General features: G+C 43.5%; 1 protein-coding gene across 1 annotated transcript; it reads right to left on the minus strand.

The window, feature by feature from the left end:
* Positions 1-1,108: 1,108 nt before the first annotated feature.
* Positions 1,109-22,610, minus strand: GPALPP1 (GPALPP motifs containing 1; the record flags this gene model as incomplete). Its single annotated transcript, XM_010157908.1, has 8 exons — positions 1,109-1,443; positions 4,150-4,248; positions 4,669-4,833; positions 5,056-5,190; positions 9,473-9,581; positions 14,928-15,026; positions 16,033-16,177; positions 22,550-22,610. Coding segments are annotated over 8 exons (1,032 nt in total), but the record flags the coding sequence as incomplete, so codon positions are not given.
* Between the last annotated feature and the right edge of the window lie 5 nt (positions 22,611-22,615).

Here is a 22,615-nt window from a genome sequence, read left to right on the forward strand (position 1 = left end):
CGCACCACACAGCTTGGTGTAGTCACGCAATAAGGTAAGACCAAGTGCTTAGCCCTTCGTTTCCGGGGCTTGTTGGGTCACTGCTCTGATAACATGCACCAGCCCAGAGACCATCTGTCACAGCAGCCTTTTTCTTTTCAAATTACGGTGAATCCCACAGTATTTAATACACAAAACGCGACACACTCCTAAACACATTGCCCGTGTCTCACATATACATTTACTTTCATATACACACTCCTTCAGGGACTCTTCAATCAGCATCCCAAACATCACTCAAGAGGAAAAGGATGAAAGTCCAATTTTCAGTGCTCTCCCTTCAGCAGCTCTGCACACACACACAGAAGAGTAAAGACCCCTAAGCCTGGGTGTAGAGTGTCTGTCACATCTATTTCCTTTTTGATACCAAAGAGCTGTTTTTCTCTGCAAATTAACTGACAAAAATAAGCTTTATTTTGGTTTGATTTTCACATTGTATTGACTTAAAAAAAAAAAGATGGATTTTCTGATGATAAGCCCTACAAATTGAAATTCAAATTAGATTTTCTCTTCTTGCTTACTGCCACTTCCTAATTTAGTCTGCAAATCTTGAGGTTTTACTACCTCTGCTGCCACCAGCTCTTCCTGCTACAGTACAGAAGTTATGCTGCACCCACATAAACCTGCATTTATGTACAGACACAGAATCATAGAAATGAGAGCTCTGGGCAGACATAAAAGCTGTTATTTCAGTCTTTACACCCCAGCAGGAACTCCAGTCAAGCCATGTCCTGCCCACGAGCCTCCGGTATATTTTTCCATGGGATCCAGGTCAGGCTTAGCAAGAATTCCCCTGGCAGAGGGAACTCCCTGCCAATGTAAGGGGGAAACAGTCAACTCTGTTGCAAGATAAAATCTAGATCTTTTTAAAATAAGACTCATTTCAATTATTTTTATGCTAACAAAAAATACATACATATATATGTCTATCTCTAGATTTTCAGTGTCTATCTCTAGATTTTCAGTAGCAAATTTACATTATCTTTTTTCATACCAGGACTTCGCTTTACCAGTTCAGTTTTAGTACAGATGATTCTCCCTAACAAAGTGTTTACAGACAAGGAAAAAATAGTTAAACATCAGGATATTTATTCTGTATACAAATATTTACAGAAAAAATACTTAAAAAATTAAGTACTCAAAGTTTAATTATCTTCACTTCCAAAAAAGCTTCATGCTTTTATATTACAAAAACATATTGCCTTTGCTGTGCTCAAATTTACTATTCAGATCCCTGGATTTTCTTATAAGAGCTTTCTTCTGTGCTTCGTCAAACCGATTAACTTTGAGATCCTGGTCTCGGTCAAATGGCCTCCTTTCTTGAGGTTTGTTCTTTTCTTCGGACCCTTTGCTCTTTAGCTTTTTCTGATGGATGTCCATGAGAGATTCTGACCTCTTTGACTCCTGGAAAAATGGGAAGAAGAGGAAATAAAAGTATTGCAAAATCTCAGCAACGTACAGAAGGTCCAAATGAAAAGACTGGAATTAGGAAGGCTAAAAATTCCAGAAAAAGACGACAGCTCAGTGACAGGACAAGGGGTAACGGGTTTAAACTGAAAGTGGGGAGGTTTAGATTAGATATCAGGAAGAAATTCTTCCCAGAGATGGTGGTAAGGACCTGGCACAGGTTGCCCAGAGAAGCTGTGGATGCCCCATCCCTGGGAGTGTTCAAAGCCAGGCTGGATGTGGCTTTGAGCAACCTGGTCTAGTGCAAGGTGTCCCTGCCCATGGCAGGGGGGTTGGAACTAGATGGTCTTTAAGGTCCCTTCCAACCCAAACCGTTCTGTGATTCTATGACTGGACAACAGAACGATGAATTTAGCATGCACAGAGCAGAAAGCGCATGTAATCTTCTCTACGCTGAATAAAATACTGTCATTCACTGCTATTAATGACACCCAGAATGCTGCTGAATCAAAGCAGACAGCGGAAATAATTCATAAAACAAGCAAACGAAATGTGAAAGTTGCTCTGCCGTTATTAGTGGAGACAAATGAAGACAACACGTCAAGAGAACAGCTCAAAGTACAGGCCCAGTTTCCTACCCACTTCCAATAGGAATCTGGTTTTGGTCACTGCAAGGGGCAGAACAAGCTAGATACCCTTTTGATCTCACTCTCACACACCACTGCATTTTTAACACATGCCCTTTTCAGCGTTTGAATCGCTTGTTGCAAGCCCATGGGACAAAGTCACAGGTTTGGGCTAGAGCAGGTGTTCTGCCAAGTGAAGGACTTTGTCTTTATCAAAGAGCGTGATCCAGCCCAAACACAACATAAAACTTCGGCTGATTTCACACGGGAGCAGGATTAGTTCTCACAAGACTGTGTGGCCTCTCCTTTACTCAGGTGAAGTGGAATTGCCTATCCCTAAGTAGTCCATTTCTCAAATCACTACAAACCAGCCAGAAAATCACTGCAAACCAATCCTCTCATCAGAGAAAGCAAAAGAGGAGCAGCACTCTTTTTTCACGTGGAGGAACATGCTATCTTTATTCCGAAGGTTCAGTGTCCTTCGCTCCCTGTGCAAACACTTATTTCCTCATACATACAAACGGTAGTTCAGAGGTGACAGGAGAGATTACTCTCATGGAGAACAGAAGATGGACAATACTTATTCATGGCGTAACTGCACCAGTGTTGACGGAACTGCACCCGAGGACGTATACGGCATCAGCACCGAGAGAATTAACTCTATGAAACTCTTTTAAGAATTAAAGCTCCTGTTCTGTGACAGTATCCTGGATACAGGTCAGTGGAGACAGTAATAGGAAAGCATTGAGGAAAAAACTGTAAAAGAATAAAACCCAAAACAACCGCCTGAAAAATCAGAAGAGAGATGATTTAAAAAAAACCAAAAACAACAAAACCAAAAAACAAACCACAGAACAACCCAAGACACATTGTTTTTAAACAAGATGCCTTCTTCAATTTTTCTTTTTTTTGAGAGAATTCCATTAACCTCAGAAACAATAAAGGCCTCTGTATGTTTTATGCTGGCAAAGGTACGGAGCTAACCCTGTAGTTTTACATGAAAATGATTCTATTATATTCACAATGACAGTTGAAACAGACAATAGAGAAGAAATTTAAGACAGTATGCTAATAGCTTGGGATCTGCAAACCTCTTAAGTCAAGAGGGACACGTGATTTAATGAACTACAAATAAATTATTCAAAGTGCCAGATAAACTTCAATCATGTAATATAAGCCAAGACGGCGATTCTCAAGTTAATTACACTCTCTAGAGACCAGACTGTCTTCTGTGAGACTTCAGGCCACAAATCAGGGAAGAACTGGAGCGAGCAGCTGTAAGGCAGGCAACAGGCCATACACTCCGGTGGACAGGGCTGGCAGACAGAAAAGTGAGAGGGAATTTGACACAGAGTTCAGATTTCTAGTAATCAACATGTGTCTGTGAAAATTACCTGCTTCTGCAGAGACTGGGGAAAACTTAATGTAATGACGCTGTTGTAATGAGTGGTTAATGTAATTAATTACATACCATAATTAACGCAGTGATCTGTTTAGCCCATCAAGCGTCTTTTGGGTTAGTGTATATTTTGTCACAGAATCACAGAATGGTTTGAGTTGGACGGGATCTGAAAGACCATCCAGTTCCAACCCCCCTGCCATGGGCAGGGACACCTTCCACTAGACCAGGTTGCTCAAAGCCTCATCCAGCCTGGCCTTGAACACTTCCAGGGATGGGGCATCCACAGCCTTTCCTAAAATTTAAACCTTTACTACTGTTTTATTCTCAGGACATTGGCAATTCAGTGAAGCAGCTAATATTTGAGTTAAGGCTGTCTACTCCCAGCAGCCCTCTCCTGCTGTGAGGATGATTTACGGAGAACACCATGTAAAACTGAGACAACAGACACAAACCCCACTTCTGCCATGCTGCTTTCAGGAGCAGCTCGAGGACCCAATCCTGCCCTTGTTGAAGTCAACGGTAAAAGTTCTAATGACAAACAGCAGTAGGTTGGGGCACTAAAAGGGAAGACTGTAGTGGCATCACCATGGAAACCAGCAGCTGTAGAAATGAGAACCAGAAGAAAAGAGTGAAGAATTAACGGAAATGCAGGAAGTATTTTGCTACTAGACTTACATTATATGAAGTCACCTGCTCAACAAATCTCTTGTCTCTCCCAGATAATACAATTTCTTGATTATCCTTGCTGGTTGACTTTTTTGCCTCTTCTCTTTCCTGATGAGCAGAAACAAATCACATACTGTAGTAATCAGAATGTCTGAAGTAAAAAGCAAGGAAATCTATATTTACTTTAATTAAATCTGAAGGGTAGAGGCTGTCATAGAGGTCACCAGATATCTTTTGCTCAGCTTGATCAAAGAAGAAACTGGACACACTCTAATTGGGAATTCAGTGAGCTGATAGAGAGTACCTGACTACTGCAGAAGGGAGAGGGAATACATGAATATCGATGTTACTCAAAATCGTTACTTCCTTGCCTTTACCTTGAAGCCTAAACTAGTAAGTTTTGATAACAAACTAGGATCTGGAAAAGAAAAATTCATTGAATAGCTCAGAGTATCTTTACTTTGTTTTCACAGAACATCAACAACAAGCATACCGCCTGCAGGTGTATACGCATGAATAAATGCTCACCTTGGCTTTTCTCTCTCTGTCAGCTGGAGTATCTGTCCAAATAGATCTATCACCTGATTTGTCATCAGCTCTTCTCTTGAATGTTCTTGGGCCAAATCCAAAGCTTTTCAACTCAGGTGGCAGCTCTGTCATCCACGATTCCCTGGTAACTTGCTTGGGTTCATCCTTTACGAAAGAGAAGGAGGCAGGGGGAAGGGTACAAAAAAGCATAATCAGAAATTGCTGCCTGAATCTCTTAGCTTCTCACGGTAAGCACGGATTTCTCCTTAACAACTGCAAACACTTTGCATCCTGAGCGGAACTGCAAGTGGGTTCACACAGAAACAGGCAAAGAAAAAAACACAAATACACTCCAGCAACAAAATATTAGAAATTAAAACAACTTACGCTGTCTGCTGAAGTAAGTTTTTCCTTCATTCTCTGAGCTCTGCGTTCAAATTCTTTAGTCACATCAGACTCCACTGGCCCCTTTGCAGGCATTGGGCCTATAAGATTGTCTTCTTCCTCACTACTGTCTGTTACCTTCCAAAAATAAAACATGTCTCTCAACCATAGTGTTAAGACCACCAAGAAGCACTTTAGCTTCACAGGATTAGAATGATTGTGTCTAGAAAAGCATGTAAACCTAACACAATGCATCTGCCAGTCAGACAACAACAACAAAAAAGGGTTCAAACTACACGTTAGACTTGTTCTAGTCCTCTAACACGGATACTTAAATCTCCACGTTTCCAAAAGCACCACCTCTTGTCTGAGACAAAACCGCTGAACACAGTAGCAATACACAAAGCCCTGCTACTTCACACTGCTCTGCACGCAGCCTCTGTGGCCACAAGGAGATCTGAAACACACAAGCATACGTCTTTGATACTCTGGGCTTTACCATCACTAGCAACAGCTGGATGCACCTCCGTAATAAGGATCGCAGTTTTGTACTGCAAGGAGACCTGTCTCGAGCTCAGGTTGTGTAAGGATGTAGAAAGCTTTACATGCAAGCTAGGGCACCGTGGCACGCATGGCACTACACCCCTGGCTCTACAGTGTCTGCCAGATAAATCTCGTAGTTCTGCCATCTGCTTCTTCGACCCCTTTAGACGTTGCATTCGAAGCAATTATTTGGGAACGACTCAAAAAACACCAAGTTTGAAAAGGACTAGGTGTTAGTAAGAACCTTTATGGATGCCAGGGGTTGAAACAGAGAGCTTGCAGGTCCCTCCAGGTTAAAACAGTACAGATGGGGATGGCACACTGCCCCGGAAGCGAAGCTACGGTTCCCAATATGTACAAAAGTGAAACGATTTAGCTACAGCCTGAATGGGAGTGACCAAGCAATGGGAGCAGGGTGACAACAAGGCTCTATACTCAGGAAGCAAAGAAATTCCATCACGTGAGAATATAATGCGGTGGCAAAGACATTTCAAACGAAGGATGAAGAAGGTGGGGGTGGGAATGGCTTGTTTTTGTCATGCCAAGCTTTGGTTACCAAGTGGACATCCTATAGAACCAAGATACAACAGCACCAGAGAAGATAAGGGATCAAGAGTAATCAGCAGTGGAAAACCAGCACCAGGAGCCTTCTGTGGAAAATGAGGCAGCAGAGACCCAGTGGAGAATAAAAGAACAGAGTACTGCACTAGAAGAGTCACCTAATGGTAGCATGGGGAATGGAGGACGAGTGAAAGGAGGAGGAAAGCAGGAAAGGTAACCTGCTAAACCGAGTTCAAGTCTGATACTTCAGGCTCTCACAGGTGGCATCCCACTGCTGTGGAGGGATTTGGGCTAAGGAATGTAGCAGGTGTGAAATAAACCACTTTACTCCTACGCAAACTACCTGAAAGGAGGTGGTAGCGAGGTGGGTGTTGGTCTCTTCTCCCAAGGAAGAAGGAATAGCATGAGAGGAAATAGCCTCAAGATGCACCAGGGAAGTGGTGAAGTCACCATCTCTGGAGGTATTTAAGAGACCAGTTGATGATGTGCTTAGGGACACACTTTAGGGTAGACCTGGCAGCACTAGGCTGAGAGTTGGAATCAATGATCTTAAAGGCCTTTTCCACCCTAAATGATTCTATGTGTGACATTTGCTACAGAAGCTGGCGTGCTTTAACGACACTGCTCCAAGCTAGCCAAGCCAGTTGGCCCTGTCCACCCTTAGGAGCCAGCAAAGGTATGAACAGCAGGGAAGGCAAGCTTTAGGTAGCAAGAGACACAGCAACGCATGGCCGTGGACCACAAAGTGCAAGAAGAGGCTTAGCAAACTTAAAAGGTTGTGTGACTAGTTACTTGAAATGGATCTGAAAGACTGATGAGGGCGAGAATTAGTTGGTCATTTATAAACACCATCAAGGCAAGGTGGCAACACCAATTTCTCCTGTCATTTTTCTCAAAAACATTTACATAGTCAAGCTTTCACTAAATATCTACATATCTATGTTGTGATGTTACTTCAACTTTTAGAGAATGGGGAGACTGCATTCTCTCTCGCTCTGTTTTTTTTAAAGAAGGAGCTGGGGAAGAGGAATAACCATCTTGAGAAACCAAAGTAGTAAACCACTTCCCTCTTTCTGCGTAGAAACAAATAAAAAAATGCGAAGATATGAGTCTTTCATAATAAATTGTAGTAGTTGAGGATGAAAGACAAATTCCATGCTGAGTTTTAACTGAGAAAGCGTGTTTCATTTCCTTTCTCATTAGTCTTAAGTTCAATCCACTCCATTACCACCTGCCTCAAACAAGGTGAAATTAAACAAACATTAGAGAATACTGCCTTCAAGTTTGAAGCGGAAATCACTATAAGGTGAAGAGCCAGCATGCAATAAGCTGCCTACAAAGATGAACTAGAAGAAAAAATAATTAAATAAATTAAAAAAACCACAAAAAGCCCTCATGATACTCAAAAGTAAAAAAAAAAAAAAAAAGTATTATTAGGAAGAGGAACAAAAAAACCAGTTGTTCTGTAACAGCTGTAGCAATCCTGATGTTACAAGACCTACTCAGGAGAAAAGAGACTTTTTTGTTTGTATATAAGCAGACCAGTTTTGACATCCCTGCCTCAAGAGATCTGTCATTACGATAAATTGCTTAATCGTTATTTGGAGTTACAAGACGATGAGTATCTTAAAAATGTCAGACAATCATTCTTCATGAAGGATTATGACAACAGTTGCTGTAGGAGGCTGCGGAATGACATACTTCATAACTACTAACCAAAAAGGTGAAGTTCCAGAGCAGCCTTTGCCTCATTCCTTCCTAGCAGGTCTGGCATGTTCCACAGTGTCTGGGAGTTAAAACTTAAAAATCTAAGTATTTTAGAAATAAACAGCATAGCTGTTAATTCTCACAAGGAATGAATACTTAGTTTATCATGGCATGAGAAAGATTCACTTGCCTAAACACTGGTATCCAGCACCATTTTTGATGCCTTAGAGTATCCTGCCTGGCTAGGGAGGTGCTGCTCAAGAAAGATGCAAGCTTCTCTACGGTGCTACTCCCTCTCTGCCAGCCCACCACGGACAATTCAGATCCCTTTGAGTGGTACTAGTGGCCCATGTTTAGGGAGCTGAATCTTCCCTGTACTTCCAGCTGTATTTTATCTCACATCAAATTCCTAAAGGATATAGACCAGTTGGAGCGAGTCCAGAGGAGGCCACAAAGATACTCAGAGGGCTGGAGCACCTCTGCTATGGGGACAGGCTGAGAGAGTTGGGCTTGTTCAGCCTGGGGAAGAGAAGGCTCCGGGGAGACCTTAGAGGACCTTCCAGGACCTGAAGGGGCTACAAGGAAGCTGGGAGGGACTTTTTACAAGGGCCTGTAGTGACAGGACAAGGGGTAATGGGTTTAAATTGAAAGTGGGGAGGTTTAGATTGGATATCAGGAAAAAGTTCTTCCCGGAGAGGGTGGGGAGGCACTGGAGCAGGTTGCCCAGAGAAGCTGTGGATGGCCCATCCCTGGGAGTGTTCAAGGCCAGGCTGGATGAGGCTTTGAGCAACCTGGTCTAGTGGAAGGTGTTCCTGCCCATGGCAGGGGGGTTGGAACTAGATGGTCTTTAAGGTCCCTTCCAACCCACACCATCCTATGATTCTATGATTTGAAATGTTCTTTAGTAGTACATTCATTATTTTGTGGCTAGGGGTTAAGACCACAGAACTTCTACCTAGTTTTTAATCTAACCTGACAAGAACAGCCAAAAGTGAACCAAAAAACTGTGTCAGTGTCACTGTCCTGCTCTGCCTCACTCCCCAGTTACAGTCATCACCCTGCTATTGATAAGAACAATTAGTGACACTGTAGCATCATTCTTGATTATGTTCTTTTGGATGAACTTACTATGAACGCATCTTCTAAGGTGAAGATATGTGACATATGCAGTCACTTTGCTCCCTCACCAGCAAAGGAGTAAAATCTTGAATTACAGGTAAATATTTTCATTCTAAGAGGTTGCACTACCTCTTTAACGTTTTTAGAAAACTGAACTTTGCCAAGATGTTCACTGGTTAAGGACGTCACACCAAAACAAAGAAAGGAAAAACATTAGGAAGAATTACCGTGACTGCAGTGCAGGATGCCTAGATCTCTCGTGTTCAGCGAGTGCATCACAACAGCAAAATCACAACAAACCAGACCAGCCTTTTCTTAAGACTTATTCATGCTTCAGTATTTGATTCAGGCAAAAACATGTCAGACACTTTCTGGTCTAAAATTAAACTGTCACGCTGAAAAATATGCCTGGTTGATTTTTTCAGGCTCTTACTTGTTTAAGCATTTCAGATAGCTTGTACTAAACCAAAAGGCTTCTGTTTGCACAAACCTGGGTATGGAATTCTGATGAAACAGACGGTCCTACGGAACATCTGCTATTCCCGCTGTCCTGCGAAGGTTTCCTAAAGCCAGGAGGTAACGCAGGACCTATAATGGGCCTTCAGGGAGAATAAAAGAAAAACATGGTATTCAGTTGAGGGGAGAAAACCAAAAGAACCACCATAACCAACACGGACAGTACATTAAATGACAACCTTCCACTGTCTGCTGCAGGAAAAAAAAAAAGGAGAGATTAATAGAAAAGTAAAAATAAAATGTTGTTAAGAAGTGTGATTCTCCTTCCTCCCCATGCCAAGTGTGCCCCCTACACACAGACCATAGAAATAACGGGATACGAAGAGTTTCCCCCTTCTCCAGAGGGGCCTCTGCAAATAGCAGGATGCCAGAAAAACAGAAAAGTTGCAACACGTAGTCAAGGAAATCCACTTTCTTCTTCCCTAGCTTCCTTCACCAGGTTAAAGAGCAACAAAAAGTGGGAGGTCAAATACACGCTACTGTTGCTCTAGCAACAAAGCCTATTTTGTTCATTCTCACCTTGCACCAGTTTCACTGTCCTTTAATAAAGGGAATCAATGAACTACTCTGCTTTTCAGTTAATTTTCCCTTGGAGTGGGGAGAAGAAAAGTTTTGTGATCCCAGGTAACTTCACCGCATCTGTTCTTACACAGCAGCTCTGCAAACAGCACAATTCAATTGTCTCCAGAAACACAGAAAGGTAAGACTCTCTTTTCAGTGCTGAAAACGGTTCAATGCATACAACAAACAGCGCTTGCAGCACTGAAAAGACTTTTGTGTATGAGTCCTTTTTCATAATCCACCACCCTGTGCCTTAAAACTAATAAAAGCTAATTAAACCCCCAAACAATTATAACTTGGAGAAATATCCAAGTGACAGTATCCTCACAATGTATCCAGCAGAGAGTTTGTTTATTCTGGTTTTCAGTTTCTGAGCTTCAGGGCGATCAAACGTAACACAACATGAATTGAATTATGCTAATTATGGTCTTCTACTAAATGCCGCATAATCTAATCAGTACAGCCCTGCTGCAGTGATATTATTGTCAGGATTTGAAGAGGGGAAATAAACAGCAGAAAGTCCTGCCAGAAAGCCAACCACAGATAGGCAGACACATGCAATAAATCTGAGCTCAGGCCAGGACAAGGGCACTGGTGATGTTTCAAACCCAGACAAGAGGTCTGGGTTAAATTTGAAATTCCACCCCCACCTAGCTGCTGCATAAAAGAAACAGCTTTCATTTTCCTCTGTTCCTTTCTGACTGCTTTCTTGTTGAGACCGTATTTAAACACTCAGTGTAATTTAAAGAGATTGAATTTAAACCTATACAGACACGGCCAAAATAATCTTTTATTTTAGTATACAAGTACCTTTATTTTGCATGGAGAGACAGATAAACCGAGCTACAAAAAAAGCTTTCTACTAAAATATGTTAAGAACGTCCACGGTGTGGGCTGGATCTGTGCAACTTGTGAAAAAGAGCAGATCTCAAATACTCTGCCTTGCTTCTGTCACAGTGCAAAGGCTCTTCCAAGGAATAGAAAAATGGTTCCCATACTCATCCCACCCACGTTTTCCATTTCTATACATTTTTTTTTCCCCTGATGAATAACCCTGCAGCTCGGGTCTTTCCTCAGCAGCACACAGCCGATGGGCTTCTTGACAATTTCCTGGATATCCAAAGGCTCTCTGAACAGGTGAAGTGAACCTAAATAAAACTGTTAAACACGTTTCGCTTCGGTACCTACCTACACACATTAAAAAACAACCCCAAAACTTATGAATTAGGATTTCATTTAAGGAATAAAAATAAATTCATTTAAGGAATTTGAGGCTGGGTGGAAAACAGATAGAAAGCAGCCCTGAGGAGAAGGACTTGGGGATACTGGGGGATGAAAAGCTGGACATGAGCCGGCAGTGTGCGCTGGCAGCCCAGAAAGCCAACCGTATCCTGGGCTGTATCCAGAGAAGTGTGGCCAGCAGGTCGAGGGAGGGGATTCTCCCCCTGTACTCTGCTCTTGTGAGACCCCATCTGGAGTGCTGTATCCAGCTGTACTCAGAACATCAGAAGGATATAGACCAGTTGGAGTGAGTCCAGAGGAGGCCATGAAGATGCTCAGAGGGCTGGAGCCCCTCTGCTATGGGGACAGGCTGAGAGAGTTGGGCTTGTTCAGCCTGGAGAAGAGAAGGCTCCGGGGAGACCTTATAGCACCTTCCAGTGCCTGAAGGGGCTACAAGGAAGATGGGGGGGACTTTTTACAAGGGCCTGTAGTGACAGGCCAAGGGGGAATGGGTTTAAATTGAAAGTGGGGAGGTTTAGATTGGATATTAGGAAGAAATTCTTCCCAGAGAGGGTGGTGAGGCAGTGGAACAGGTTGCCCAGAGAAGCTGTGGATGCCCCATCCCTGGAAGTGTTCAAGGCCAGGCTGGATGAGGCTTTGAGCAACCTGGTCTAGTGGAAGGTGTCCCTGCCCATGGCAGGGGGGTTGGAACTAGATGATCTTTAAGGTCCCTTCCAACACAAACCATTCTACAATTCTATGAATACTGGATTTCATATGTGGCAAAGAACACTTTGCGGTTGTTGGACTTGGAGGCCTTGCTAATGCGTGTTTCAAGATGGGCCTTTCAGCATTCTTCTGGTGTGTAACAATTTTTTAAGACAACCTTTGCTTTTTACCAGGATGTGTGAATACTTTGGGAATGTTTATCGAGTGCTGCACTTGTCTAACACTGATAAACAGAAATATCTTTTCCCAAGTTTAAGGAAATCTGTCCATTATGTATTTTATTCTAGAATGTTTCAAATTATTTTTACCAAGCTGCAAACTGCCACACGAGCTGCTCCTGATCACAAATATGCTGCTTTGGCAAGCCTGGGAAAGATGTAGCAGAACAAAAGCTTTTCTGAAAGGAGGAGTGCGTGACACAGAGCTAATAATCAGTACGGCCATACACTGAAACAAACAGCTCGCGCTCATTTCAGTTATTCAGGGCTACATCGTCAGCTGGTGATCTGCTCAACGCTAGAGGCGACGCAGCGTGGAGACAGCTATCAGCATTGTGTCTACGCCCTTACGCGCCTCAGTGTGTCAGCACAACGAGACTGCCAGGTGTACGGGGGTGGAAGATAGACAAGGCTCTTCCCACACATCACACCTTCCCCACCTATTCAGGGAATCAGGCAGGGTGCAAAACAGCTCTGCTCGATCTGCTTCTTCAGTGTGCGCTAGGAGCAGTTGTATGGTGAGCCAGGATTGAAAAACAAGTGCCTTTTACTGCTTGAATCTCTCGTACTCACAGATACAGAGCAGACTCTTGCCCTCTGGAAATGGAAGTTATCCAGCATTTTAGAAATAAACCGCTATGTAGAAATAAAAGTTGGGTGAACATACAAAAGACTTAGGATTGTATGATGGGTGACCACGTCTGATACTGCTCACCTCTCTAAGCTTCGAATTCCAAGTTGGCCCTTTTCTTCATCTTTTCCTTTGCACACTTGGACGTAACTTTTTACCACCGGAGCATTCATGTCAAAAATTAAGCAAGCATGAATCATCGAACTGCTTTGGTTGCAAAAGACCTTTAAGATCAGAGTCCACCCATCAACCTAGCACTGCACTGCCAAGTCTACCTAAACCATGTCCCTGAGCACCACATCCACACATCTCAAACACCTCCAGGGCTCGTGACTCAACCACTTCCCTGGGCAGCCTGTTCCAAGGCCTGACAACCCTTTCAGTAAAGAAGTTTTCACTAATATCCAATCTAAACCTCCCCTGGCTCACCTTGAGGCCATTTCCTCTTGTCCTATCACTTGGGAGAAAAGACCAACCCCCACCTCTCTGCATCCTGATTTCAGGTAGTTGTAGAGAGCGATCAGGTCTCCCCTGAGCCTTGTTATCTCCAGGCTGACGAACCCCAGTTCCCTGAGCTGCTCCTCACATGACTTGTGCTCCAGACCCTTCCCCAGCTTCATTGCCCTTCTCTGGACATGCTCTAGCACCTCAAAGGTGCTGGAAGGCTACCTCTGCTGATTAAAAGCTACAAGCATTTATTTCCTTTATTAGCACTCAGGTTATTTTTAGCTCCTTCCTAAATTTTATAATTAAAATAACACATTGTGCGCATGAGGTGCTCCTCACATGACTTGTGCTCCAGACCCTTCCCCAGCTTCATTGCCCTTCTCTGGACATGCTCTAGCACCTCAAAGGTGCTGGAAGGCTACCTCTGCTGATTAAAAGCTACAAGCATTTATTTCCTTTATTAGCACTCAGGTTATTTTTAGCTCCTTCCTAAATTTTATAATTAAAATAACACATTGTGCGCATAAAATGAAAAAGAAAAAAAAAAAAATTAGTTACTCTGGGACCATCAAAGCACCAAGTGAGCCCACTGAGCACGATGGGTTACACTTTGCTGTGATTGATAAACAGATACAAAGAGGATACTGAGCTTATTTGGAAGTTACATCAATTCTTGTTTTCCTAACTGCTGCCAGGCATCATAAAAATTTATCCAAACTAAAATAAATATTCAAATTTGAAATTTCCTTTGAGATGCCACACTACATACACAGCTTGACAACAAATGGAGTCACTTTCCCAGAACTGAAAACTCAGGCCTGACAGGTCGGTATTGATTTTATCTACCAGCTCCCTATTGCTCTGAGGAAGATAACCGTGATCAAGGGACTCTCTTGCACCTTTCATCAGTAAGTGACCCCTTGGAAGTACCAATTTCACTAGGGATTATCACTTTGAATTACAGAAGGAAGTTCACAGATTAATGTAAAGACTAGAAGGCTGTGAGAGGTGGTTAAGTTCTGCATAGAAAAATCCATTAATAGTTCTTTTTTTGGGAACCGTTTTATAAAATCCTGCAGTCAAATGGAAAGTTTCCTGATAAGTGACTATAAATCAAGCTTATTTGCTCAGACATCACAGTTTGGTTTCTAGAAAACCTACACCGTTCAGATTAGCCTTCACCCTGGAGACACACCAACAATAATCCTTGGGGCACTAGCAAATGACAATGCCAATAACCTGCACTGTACTACACCACAGAAAAGCTAAGTGCCCCACTCCCTCCCAGCCCAGAATGAACCACAGGTCCTTGTACCTGTAAGTTGTTTTTTCTGCACTGACCTGAGACCAATCATAAGAAATGGAAGAATGACATTCAAAATCTAACTCAGACAATTCACATTCTTGTTTTTTCTCTCCAACCTTCCAACAAGGACAAGGAGAGCTGCGTGTTCTGATTCAAGGCAACGCCGGTCCTGTTCTCAAAATGTGGAGGAAGCAATTCTAATCATCTGAATCTGAAGAGCACAATTGAAGTGTTCTGTAATAGTGCCACAAAATATTTTATCTAAAATAATTGTGTTTTAAGGAAAGGAATCTGAATATAATTCCATTTAAATTACCTCTCTGGAGAATCATCCTGTTTTTTAAAGCCAGGAGGAAGAGCAGGCCCGAAAAATCCATCATCATCATCATCATCATCTTGAATTCTTTTGGGCTTTCTACAAATACAAAGATTTCACTTAATAATTACCTTGACATGCATAGCAATTATCTGCATTTTAAAAAGAAAAAAAAAATCATAAAATTATTTCAGACGGTCTTATGTACTAAATATCCTGTTGTTACCAAGGTAACAGTGCAAAAGGACCTAAAATAATTTGAAGCAATTAAAAAATTGGGAGCATAAGCTTCACTCTAAAAATGCTCTGACATTTAAAAAACACACTAAGAATGCTTTTGCTGTAGCAAGAAGAGTGGTATAATGTTGAAATACCATTTTCTAGTCACAAAGTAATTTTAAATTCAGCACACTTCTTTTTCCATTTTATACACTTTCTGCATTCTGATTATTTTTCCCAGTTCAATTCTACTGAAAAACTGTTGAATAAAACAAGAAAAAAAGTGAGTAATAATTACTCTTATGCTCATTAAGATGGTATAATGACCTTCAAGTTCTTTATACAAGGGCCTAGCACAAACACGCAAGATCTTAACACAGTAACTGTGACTAATCAACCCTACCAAACGAGAGTATGTGCAGACTCCTGTTATTTGCTAAACAATTTGGGTTTTTTTCACTAGCGCTGACTTGACTGAATGCATAAATTCATGCCCATAAACAGTTCTTGTGACCTCTCAATAAGGGGCAGTATACCAGAAACAGGGCAAAACTCAGTACCAGATACTTACTTACATGGTAAGCGGTATCTGTCCTTAGCATAAACAAGCAAAACGTTAAGGATTTTATTACTTTAACTCCAGAACTAAAATAAAACATGTCAACTCAGAGATCTGAGTTCCCTAAATAACTTAATTCCAGGGTGTCAAACAGGTCAGCTGAACATTCTCAATGGCAAAGAGCATGCACAACACGTCATCAAGTTTTACAAGGGTACAGGGTTTGCCTTTCTATTTATATAATACTGTCCCTTTCTCATAATTTATGCAGACACATTTCATTTGCAAGACAATGCAAATATACAAATAACCCAAAAACATACTCACTTGGGTGCTGGATCTCCTTCTGTCTCCTCTTCAGAATCTCCGTTTGTGTCTCCGGGTAGAGGAAGAGATTCCAAGTCATCATCACTGTCAACAGTTTCTGAGCTACAGCTGCTTTTGTAGCCTGGAGGCAGTGTTGGTCCTGCAACTGAACGTCCAGAATTGTAAGTCCAGGATACTTACTAAACGTTTCAAATGAGTAAGATCTCTCTTGGTACTCCCAAAACACCTACCTACCTGGATTAAAGTTTATTCAACCATTGCTCTGTCTAGTATTTAGAGAAGATATCTAACCAAACTTCTAGAACTTCCTTTTTTCAGCACCATGGTTCAACGAATAACCCTCCCTGAATTAAATTAGTACATTACTAATCCATTACTACATGAGTGTCTTTTGGAACAGGACCAGAAAGCCCTGTTTTACCTAACAACTGATTTACAATGCGTATGTTACAAACTGCTATATTTAAAATAAACTACCACCTTAATAAAGCATGTGAAGCTTACTAGTGAAGAATCACACCATTTGTACATACACAGAATGGGAGACCACAGATTAGTGGAATTTAATTGCCAGCATGCTTTAGGAATGGTTATTTCCAGTTCAGCTAAGCATGAACAGCACACACAGATGTAAGTACCCTGCTGAAGAAGAGATCATTTAGGCATTCAGACTTCAAAGAATCATTGCTGTCAGAAGGCTGGGGCAGTGGATGGAGCTCTCATGCTACAGTTAACGCTTCACCCTATGGCATAATGAGGAGCTGGGGGATATCCCAGCAAAGGAAAAATTCAGATGCTAACGCTGCTATCAGGCCTGAGCTGTTTCTGGCACTGTCCCCACCAGCAGTTCCTTACAGACTTATTTGGATCTAGCATGTACACTGGGTCCACAAGCAGCTTAGCCACTGACCCCAACACCAAATGCCGCTGAAACCAGACCCTTAACACAGACACCCCCGAGGGCTCAAAGAACACAGAGCCAGCTGGAGTAAGAAAGACCAGCTACGGTCCCAAGACAAGTGGCCTTCCCAGATCCAGGGCATCACACACAGGGCCAGCACCAGATTATGCACACAGCAGAAACAGCATCTGAGATAATGGAGATTTGATCCTGCTGATGATTTAGCGTCCTGAAACACAGACACCATTCCTCCTTTTACTATGTCAAACACTGAGTCCAAGACAGAAAGATGTTTTGGTGGGGAGAAGTCATTGTTAGCTTTATGAATAGTCAAGGGTTAGATGAAAAGATGAGGTATAATAAAACCACATAAATGAAGGGTACCAGGAAATTACATCTCCTGTTAAAGGACTACAGCTTTTTGACGGTGCAAAATAAAACCTGATACAGAGGAAGGTTCCATTGTTAGCTGACAAAGGCCAGGCAGAAATTGAGTCCTTCAAGCGAGCGTCATAAAGCTTTTACTCGTCTTCAGCACAAGACACAGAACAAGGACAGTGTACTAGTTACAAAGCATCCAGACAGAGCTGCCACTTACTCTGTTTTCTGTTTTAATGAGGAAGACTTTAACCAGGACATACAAATCCATTTCAGCACTAAGAAGGAAAAAAAAAACCTCACCACCATACCCCAGCCTATAAAGGTAAAGTAAGTTCAGGATGAGAGGGAACCAACAGATGAATGATAAACAGGAATAAAGGCTGCTATCAGGAAGTCTGCCATTTTAGTGTGAGAAACATCACTGGATAAAAAGCACTTAAAAACCAGACAAAACCTGCACAGATAAAACAGCTTTCTCCAGTCACCTGGTGCCCTGATCTCATGAAAGCAGAGCTTCGTTCGCTCCGAATGCAGACAGCTAGGAGAAAGGACTTGAAGTGAAAGAAGCAACCTGAGATGCAGTTTGATGAGCCTGATACTGCAGAGGAAAAAAGAAATTGGGAGCAGCTTTGTGAGCTGGAAAGAACTAGTAAAACCAAAACTACTTAAGGAAGGAGACTGGTCCCACTAACGTTGCCCAAAGCACGGCTAACACACATGGCTTTCTATCCCAATTCCTCTTCTTTATGCCAGCATGGCATGGGCTATGCAATGAACTGGATCAGGGTATTTAAGAGGCATAAAAATAACCCAGCACTCCCCTGAAAAAACTGCTTGGTCCGTGGAACTGCAGCCTAAGTAGGACAACCAGAAACAAAACAGAGACGGAGACTGGTTCATGAAGGGAAAATGGCACTTAAAGCCTGGGGAAGGAAAAGTCATTGGACATGGTGAAAGAAGTGTAGGAGAAGGAGACTCGGGAGAATGGGGATTAAAAATCAATATGGTCATGGCACTGACTGAGCCTAAGAATCAGCACAGGCGAGGATACAGCTACAGATTGGGGTGGGGAACTGCAGGAAAGAGTAGGGAGGAAGGAATGGGAATTCCTAAGCACAGATTCTGGGAGCAGAGAAAGGAAGGGGTAAGGAGGGAGGCCAAGATCTAATGAGAACCCTGTGAATGAAATTCCCAGAAAGCCATGGAAAAGTGCAAAGATACAGGTCAAAGGAGGAACAGAGCAGAGCTCAGTGTCAGGAAACTAAAACTAATGAGGTGAGGAAGAGAAAGTTGATGTAGCAATGGTAGAACAACAGAAAAGCAAGGAAGTAACTCAGACTGGACAACTCAGAGCAGGACAGTGGGATAAGAAAGTGTGAGAGTTTTGGGCATGTAGAGGCGAGAAACAGAGCCAAGGATCCATCCCAAGTCAGACCGAAGGGAATGTTTAACAGCCGCTAGAAGTGGCCACCCTACTACTGTTGCTCTGACTTGCCCTCTCCACTGAGCTGGCTCTGGTGACTATCCACCTGAAAATTAAGTCAGTTCATTTCAGAAGCCAAATGAAAAACTACTAGGTTCATTTCTGCTGTATTTAGCAACTCTATGCTGTCTACCACGCCATCAGATAGGCACTGGGAACCTCTCAAGGACAGACAGGAGCCAGGCCTTTCACCTTCAGCAACAGATCATCTCAGATGTAGCACATCAATGCAGCTGTAGTTTAACAAACATGGCCTCAGTGCTGAAACAGAGAAACCCTCCGCCCGCATCTCTGGTTATTTTTAGCCATCCCCCAGCGTTTCTCTCCTGACAGTACAGGGACAGCGCAGACGAAATGGCCAAAGGAGGTATGATTCTTCCAGCAGGAGCACATTTAGGCCAGCTTCGAAGGATCACGATGAGATGAAGAAGTGGGAGATAGAAGTGCATCCCGTGCGTTCAACAGTGACAAGCGGAGGAAGGAAAGGTAAAGGATTTACCAGGGATGAGCTTTTAAGTCTGTCCAACTACCGTTTGCTCCCATCCTGGTCCTGATTAAGGGGCGCAGGGTTTGAGTAGTGTCAGTTCTCTGACAGCAATAGACAGTGCTATCTCCAAGCAAAGTCCGTTTTGGCTCCCCCTGTGACGACCTACAGAACAGCAGCAATCGGTACTTCACCTTAGTTACTCTGTTATCTTCGAGGCAAGGATGCACAAATGAATGACCAACCGAGCTTTAACTCTGCTTGTGTTTCTCAACGTGAAAAAACATGTTAACAACAATGCGATTACAGAAGCTACAATTACTACAGCTTCAGTTTTTCTTCATTTAAAAAAAAAAGGTAAGAATTTGCATGATAAAAGTACAACTACTAAGAGCTGTTCTGTCAGCCACTGGAAATAGATGGGCCCTTCCAACCCAAACCATTCTGCGATTCTGTGTTACCCATACAAAGATGAAAGAAATGCAAATTTAACAATGGATCAACAGGCATTTGTTTTGTTCACTACCTCTAGCACGGCAATGTCATATAGATGGAAGACAAATGCTTAACTGGCAGACAAGAGGGCAAACCCTATCATGGGGTACATCAGAACATAACCGGTTGGACAAAAGAGGTGACTCTCCTGCTGTGTTCAGCACTGGTGTGGGTTCACCTGGAGTACTGTGTACAGTTCTGGGCCCCACAATTTAAGAAGGATGTGAAGGTCTTTGAATGCATACAGTGCAGGACAACAAAGCTGGCAAAAGAGCTGGAAGCAATGTCCTACAAGGAGTGTCTGAGGACTCTGGGCTTGGCTAGTTTGGAGAGCGGGGGGCTGAGGGGTCACCGCATCGCTCTCTACAGCTCCACGAGAAGGAAAAGTGGAGAGGGAGGTGCTGGTCTCCTCTCCCTGGTATCCAGCGACTTGACACATGAGAAAGGGTTCAGAGCTGCACCAGGAAAGGTTTAAACTGAACATTAGGAATTTGCCTTACAGAAAATGTGGTGAAACACTGGATCAGGCTTCCCAGAAAGGTGGTCGATACCCCAAGGCTGTCAGTGTTTAAGAGGAGTTTGGGCAATGCCCTTAGTAACATGCTTTAACTTTTGGTCAGGGCAGTTGGACCAGATGAATCATTGTAGGTCACTTTCAACTGAAATATTCTATCCTATTTTCTTATATTATAGTTCTGAATGAAACCTTTTTGAAAGAATTCTCATAATGGCTGCTCAAAGTCCAGTTGTTGCTGTTGGGAGGTAGAAATAAACAAAACAGAATCATAAAACCCCAAATGTTCTTAAAGAAAAGCAAAGAGCAGCTCAAATATCAGTGAGACCACATGGAAAGAAAACATACTGTAAAAACTGTTCAGCTTCAAAAGGTGAAGTATCTCTTAAAATAGCTAGAATACACAAGAAAAGAGTTACAGAACACCTACTAGGCCTGTTCTGTCTCAAGTGTTATAGTGCAGAAGCTGAATGTGGCAGCCCCACTGCAAGATCTTGCCACTCAGAACCCCCAGGTGCCAGGCTCCAGCTAGAGCTGTACTTGTGTACAACAAAGCACGTTACCCCAAAGTACTTGCTCTCTCTTCCTCCTCTGCACTGCACTACTACACCTCACATGTGGAGCAGGTACACTCAGTTGTTGTGCCAAGCTGTTCTAAGTCAGGAAAATTTGTAAGAGTTAGAAAAGCAAATAATTCACCCACCCGTAGTTGGGTTTTGACAGGTTTTGGTGTTGTGTGGGGTTTTTTTTAAAGGCAAATAAATTCCTTTATCCACTTCACACGGAAAGTGCCAAGCAGATCTGCCAGTGTAACTGTACCGCTACAGATCACAGAACGGTTTGGGTTGGAAGGGCCCTTACAGCCCATCTAGTTCCACCCCCCCTGCCATGGGCAGGGACTCCTTCCACTAGACCAGGTTGCTCAAAGCCTCATCCAGCCTGGCCTTGAAAACTCCCAGGGATGGGGCATCCACAACATCTCTGGACAACCTGTTCCAGTGCCTCACCACCCTCTCTGTGAAGAACTTCTTCCTGATCTAAACCTCCCCACTTTCAATTTAAACCCGTTATCCCTTGTCCTGTCATTACAGGCCCTTGTAAAAAGTCCCCCCCAGCTTCCTTGTAGGCCTCCTTCAGGTACTGGAAGGCTGCAATAAGGTCTCCCTGGAGCCTTCTCTTCTCCAGGCTGAACAAGCCCAATTCTTGCAGCCTGTCCCCATAGCAGAGGTGCTCCAGCCCTCTGAGCATCTTCGTGGCCTCCTCTGGACTCGCTCCAACTGGTATATATTGTTCTGATGTTGAGGGCTCCACAGCTGGACGCAGCACTCCAGGTGGGGTCTCACCAGAGCAGAGTACAGGGGCAGAATCACCTCCCTTGACCTGCTGGCCACACCTCTCTGGATACAGCCCAGGATACTGGGACAAAAAGGGGACAAACTAGGCTGAGTTACCTAGAGCAGGTATCGCCAAAACACCTGGTATCGCAAAACCATGGCCTAATGATAAGTTTTACTTTGTTTAACTGAGTCATAAACAATATGGATACTTGCAAGATAGATCAGCATATTGATAGAAAGCGAGTAAGCCATCAACACCTGGCTGTATCTGCTCAACCAAGCGTAACCAGGCTGCAGCCGCAAAGCCCAGCCAGGGAGCTTGACGTTGCTATGGTGTCAGCTAAGGCAGACGCTTTGCTCTCTCCTCCTACTGCTCCCTCTTCTGGATTAAAATAATGAGAAGAGCAGACGAAGACAGCAAACCTTTCCCAGATTTGGAATTCATGCTTGGAACAACCCAGCGATCACCGAAATGCTGGCAGGCGTTGACTATCTATACCAATGACTTGATCCTTGGTGAAAGACAGAGAACTAACGCTCAAACTGCTGCTTCCAGATACACTACTGATCCAGCCCGTGTAGGAGTTGAAGGGGAGGAAAGAACTCTGCTGCCGAAGAGCCGGCCTGGCAGCCGGGAGCTCTTAGAGGGTCCCGCTTCTGACACCAGCGCTCTCCACATCAGAGGCCCTAGCCGGTGAGGCCTCGCTGACCGCGAGGCAGCGCTGCATCCCCACAGAAGCCGGCTGGAAAAGGGCAGTTCCAGGCAACGTTTTGGCCCGACAAAGGAAAGCGTACTGCGAAGAATTAACCCCCACCCTTTTTGCCTCCACGGATCCACCTCCGAGCGCCCGCGCGACAACCCGGCCCGGGGGAGGCCGCCCGGAGCCGTTGCCCGGGGACAGAGGCGCCCCTCACGCCTTACCCTGGCTGAAGTCCTCATCCGGGTCCGCCTCAGAGCAGCGCGGGAAACCGGGCGGCAGCGCAGGGC

The sequence above is a fragment of the Eurypyga helias genome, unplaced genomic scaffold (assembly GCF_000690775.1).
Source record: "Eurypyga helias isolate BGI_N326 unplaced genomic scaffold, ASM69077v1 scaffold11198, whole genome shotgun sequence".
Lineage (NCBI taxonomy): Eukaryota > Metazoa > Chordata > Aves > Eurypygiformes > Eurypygidae > Eurypyga > Eurypyga helias.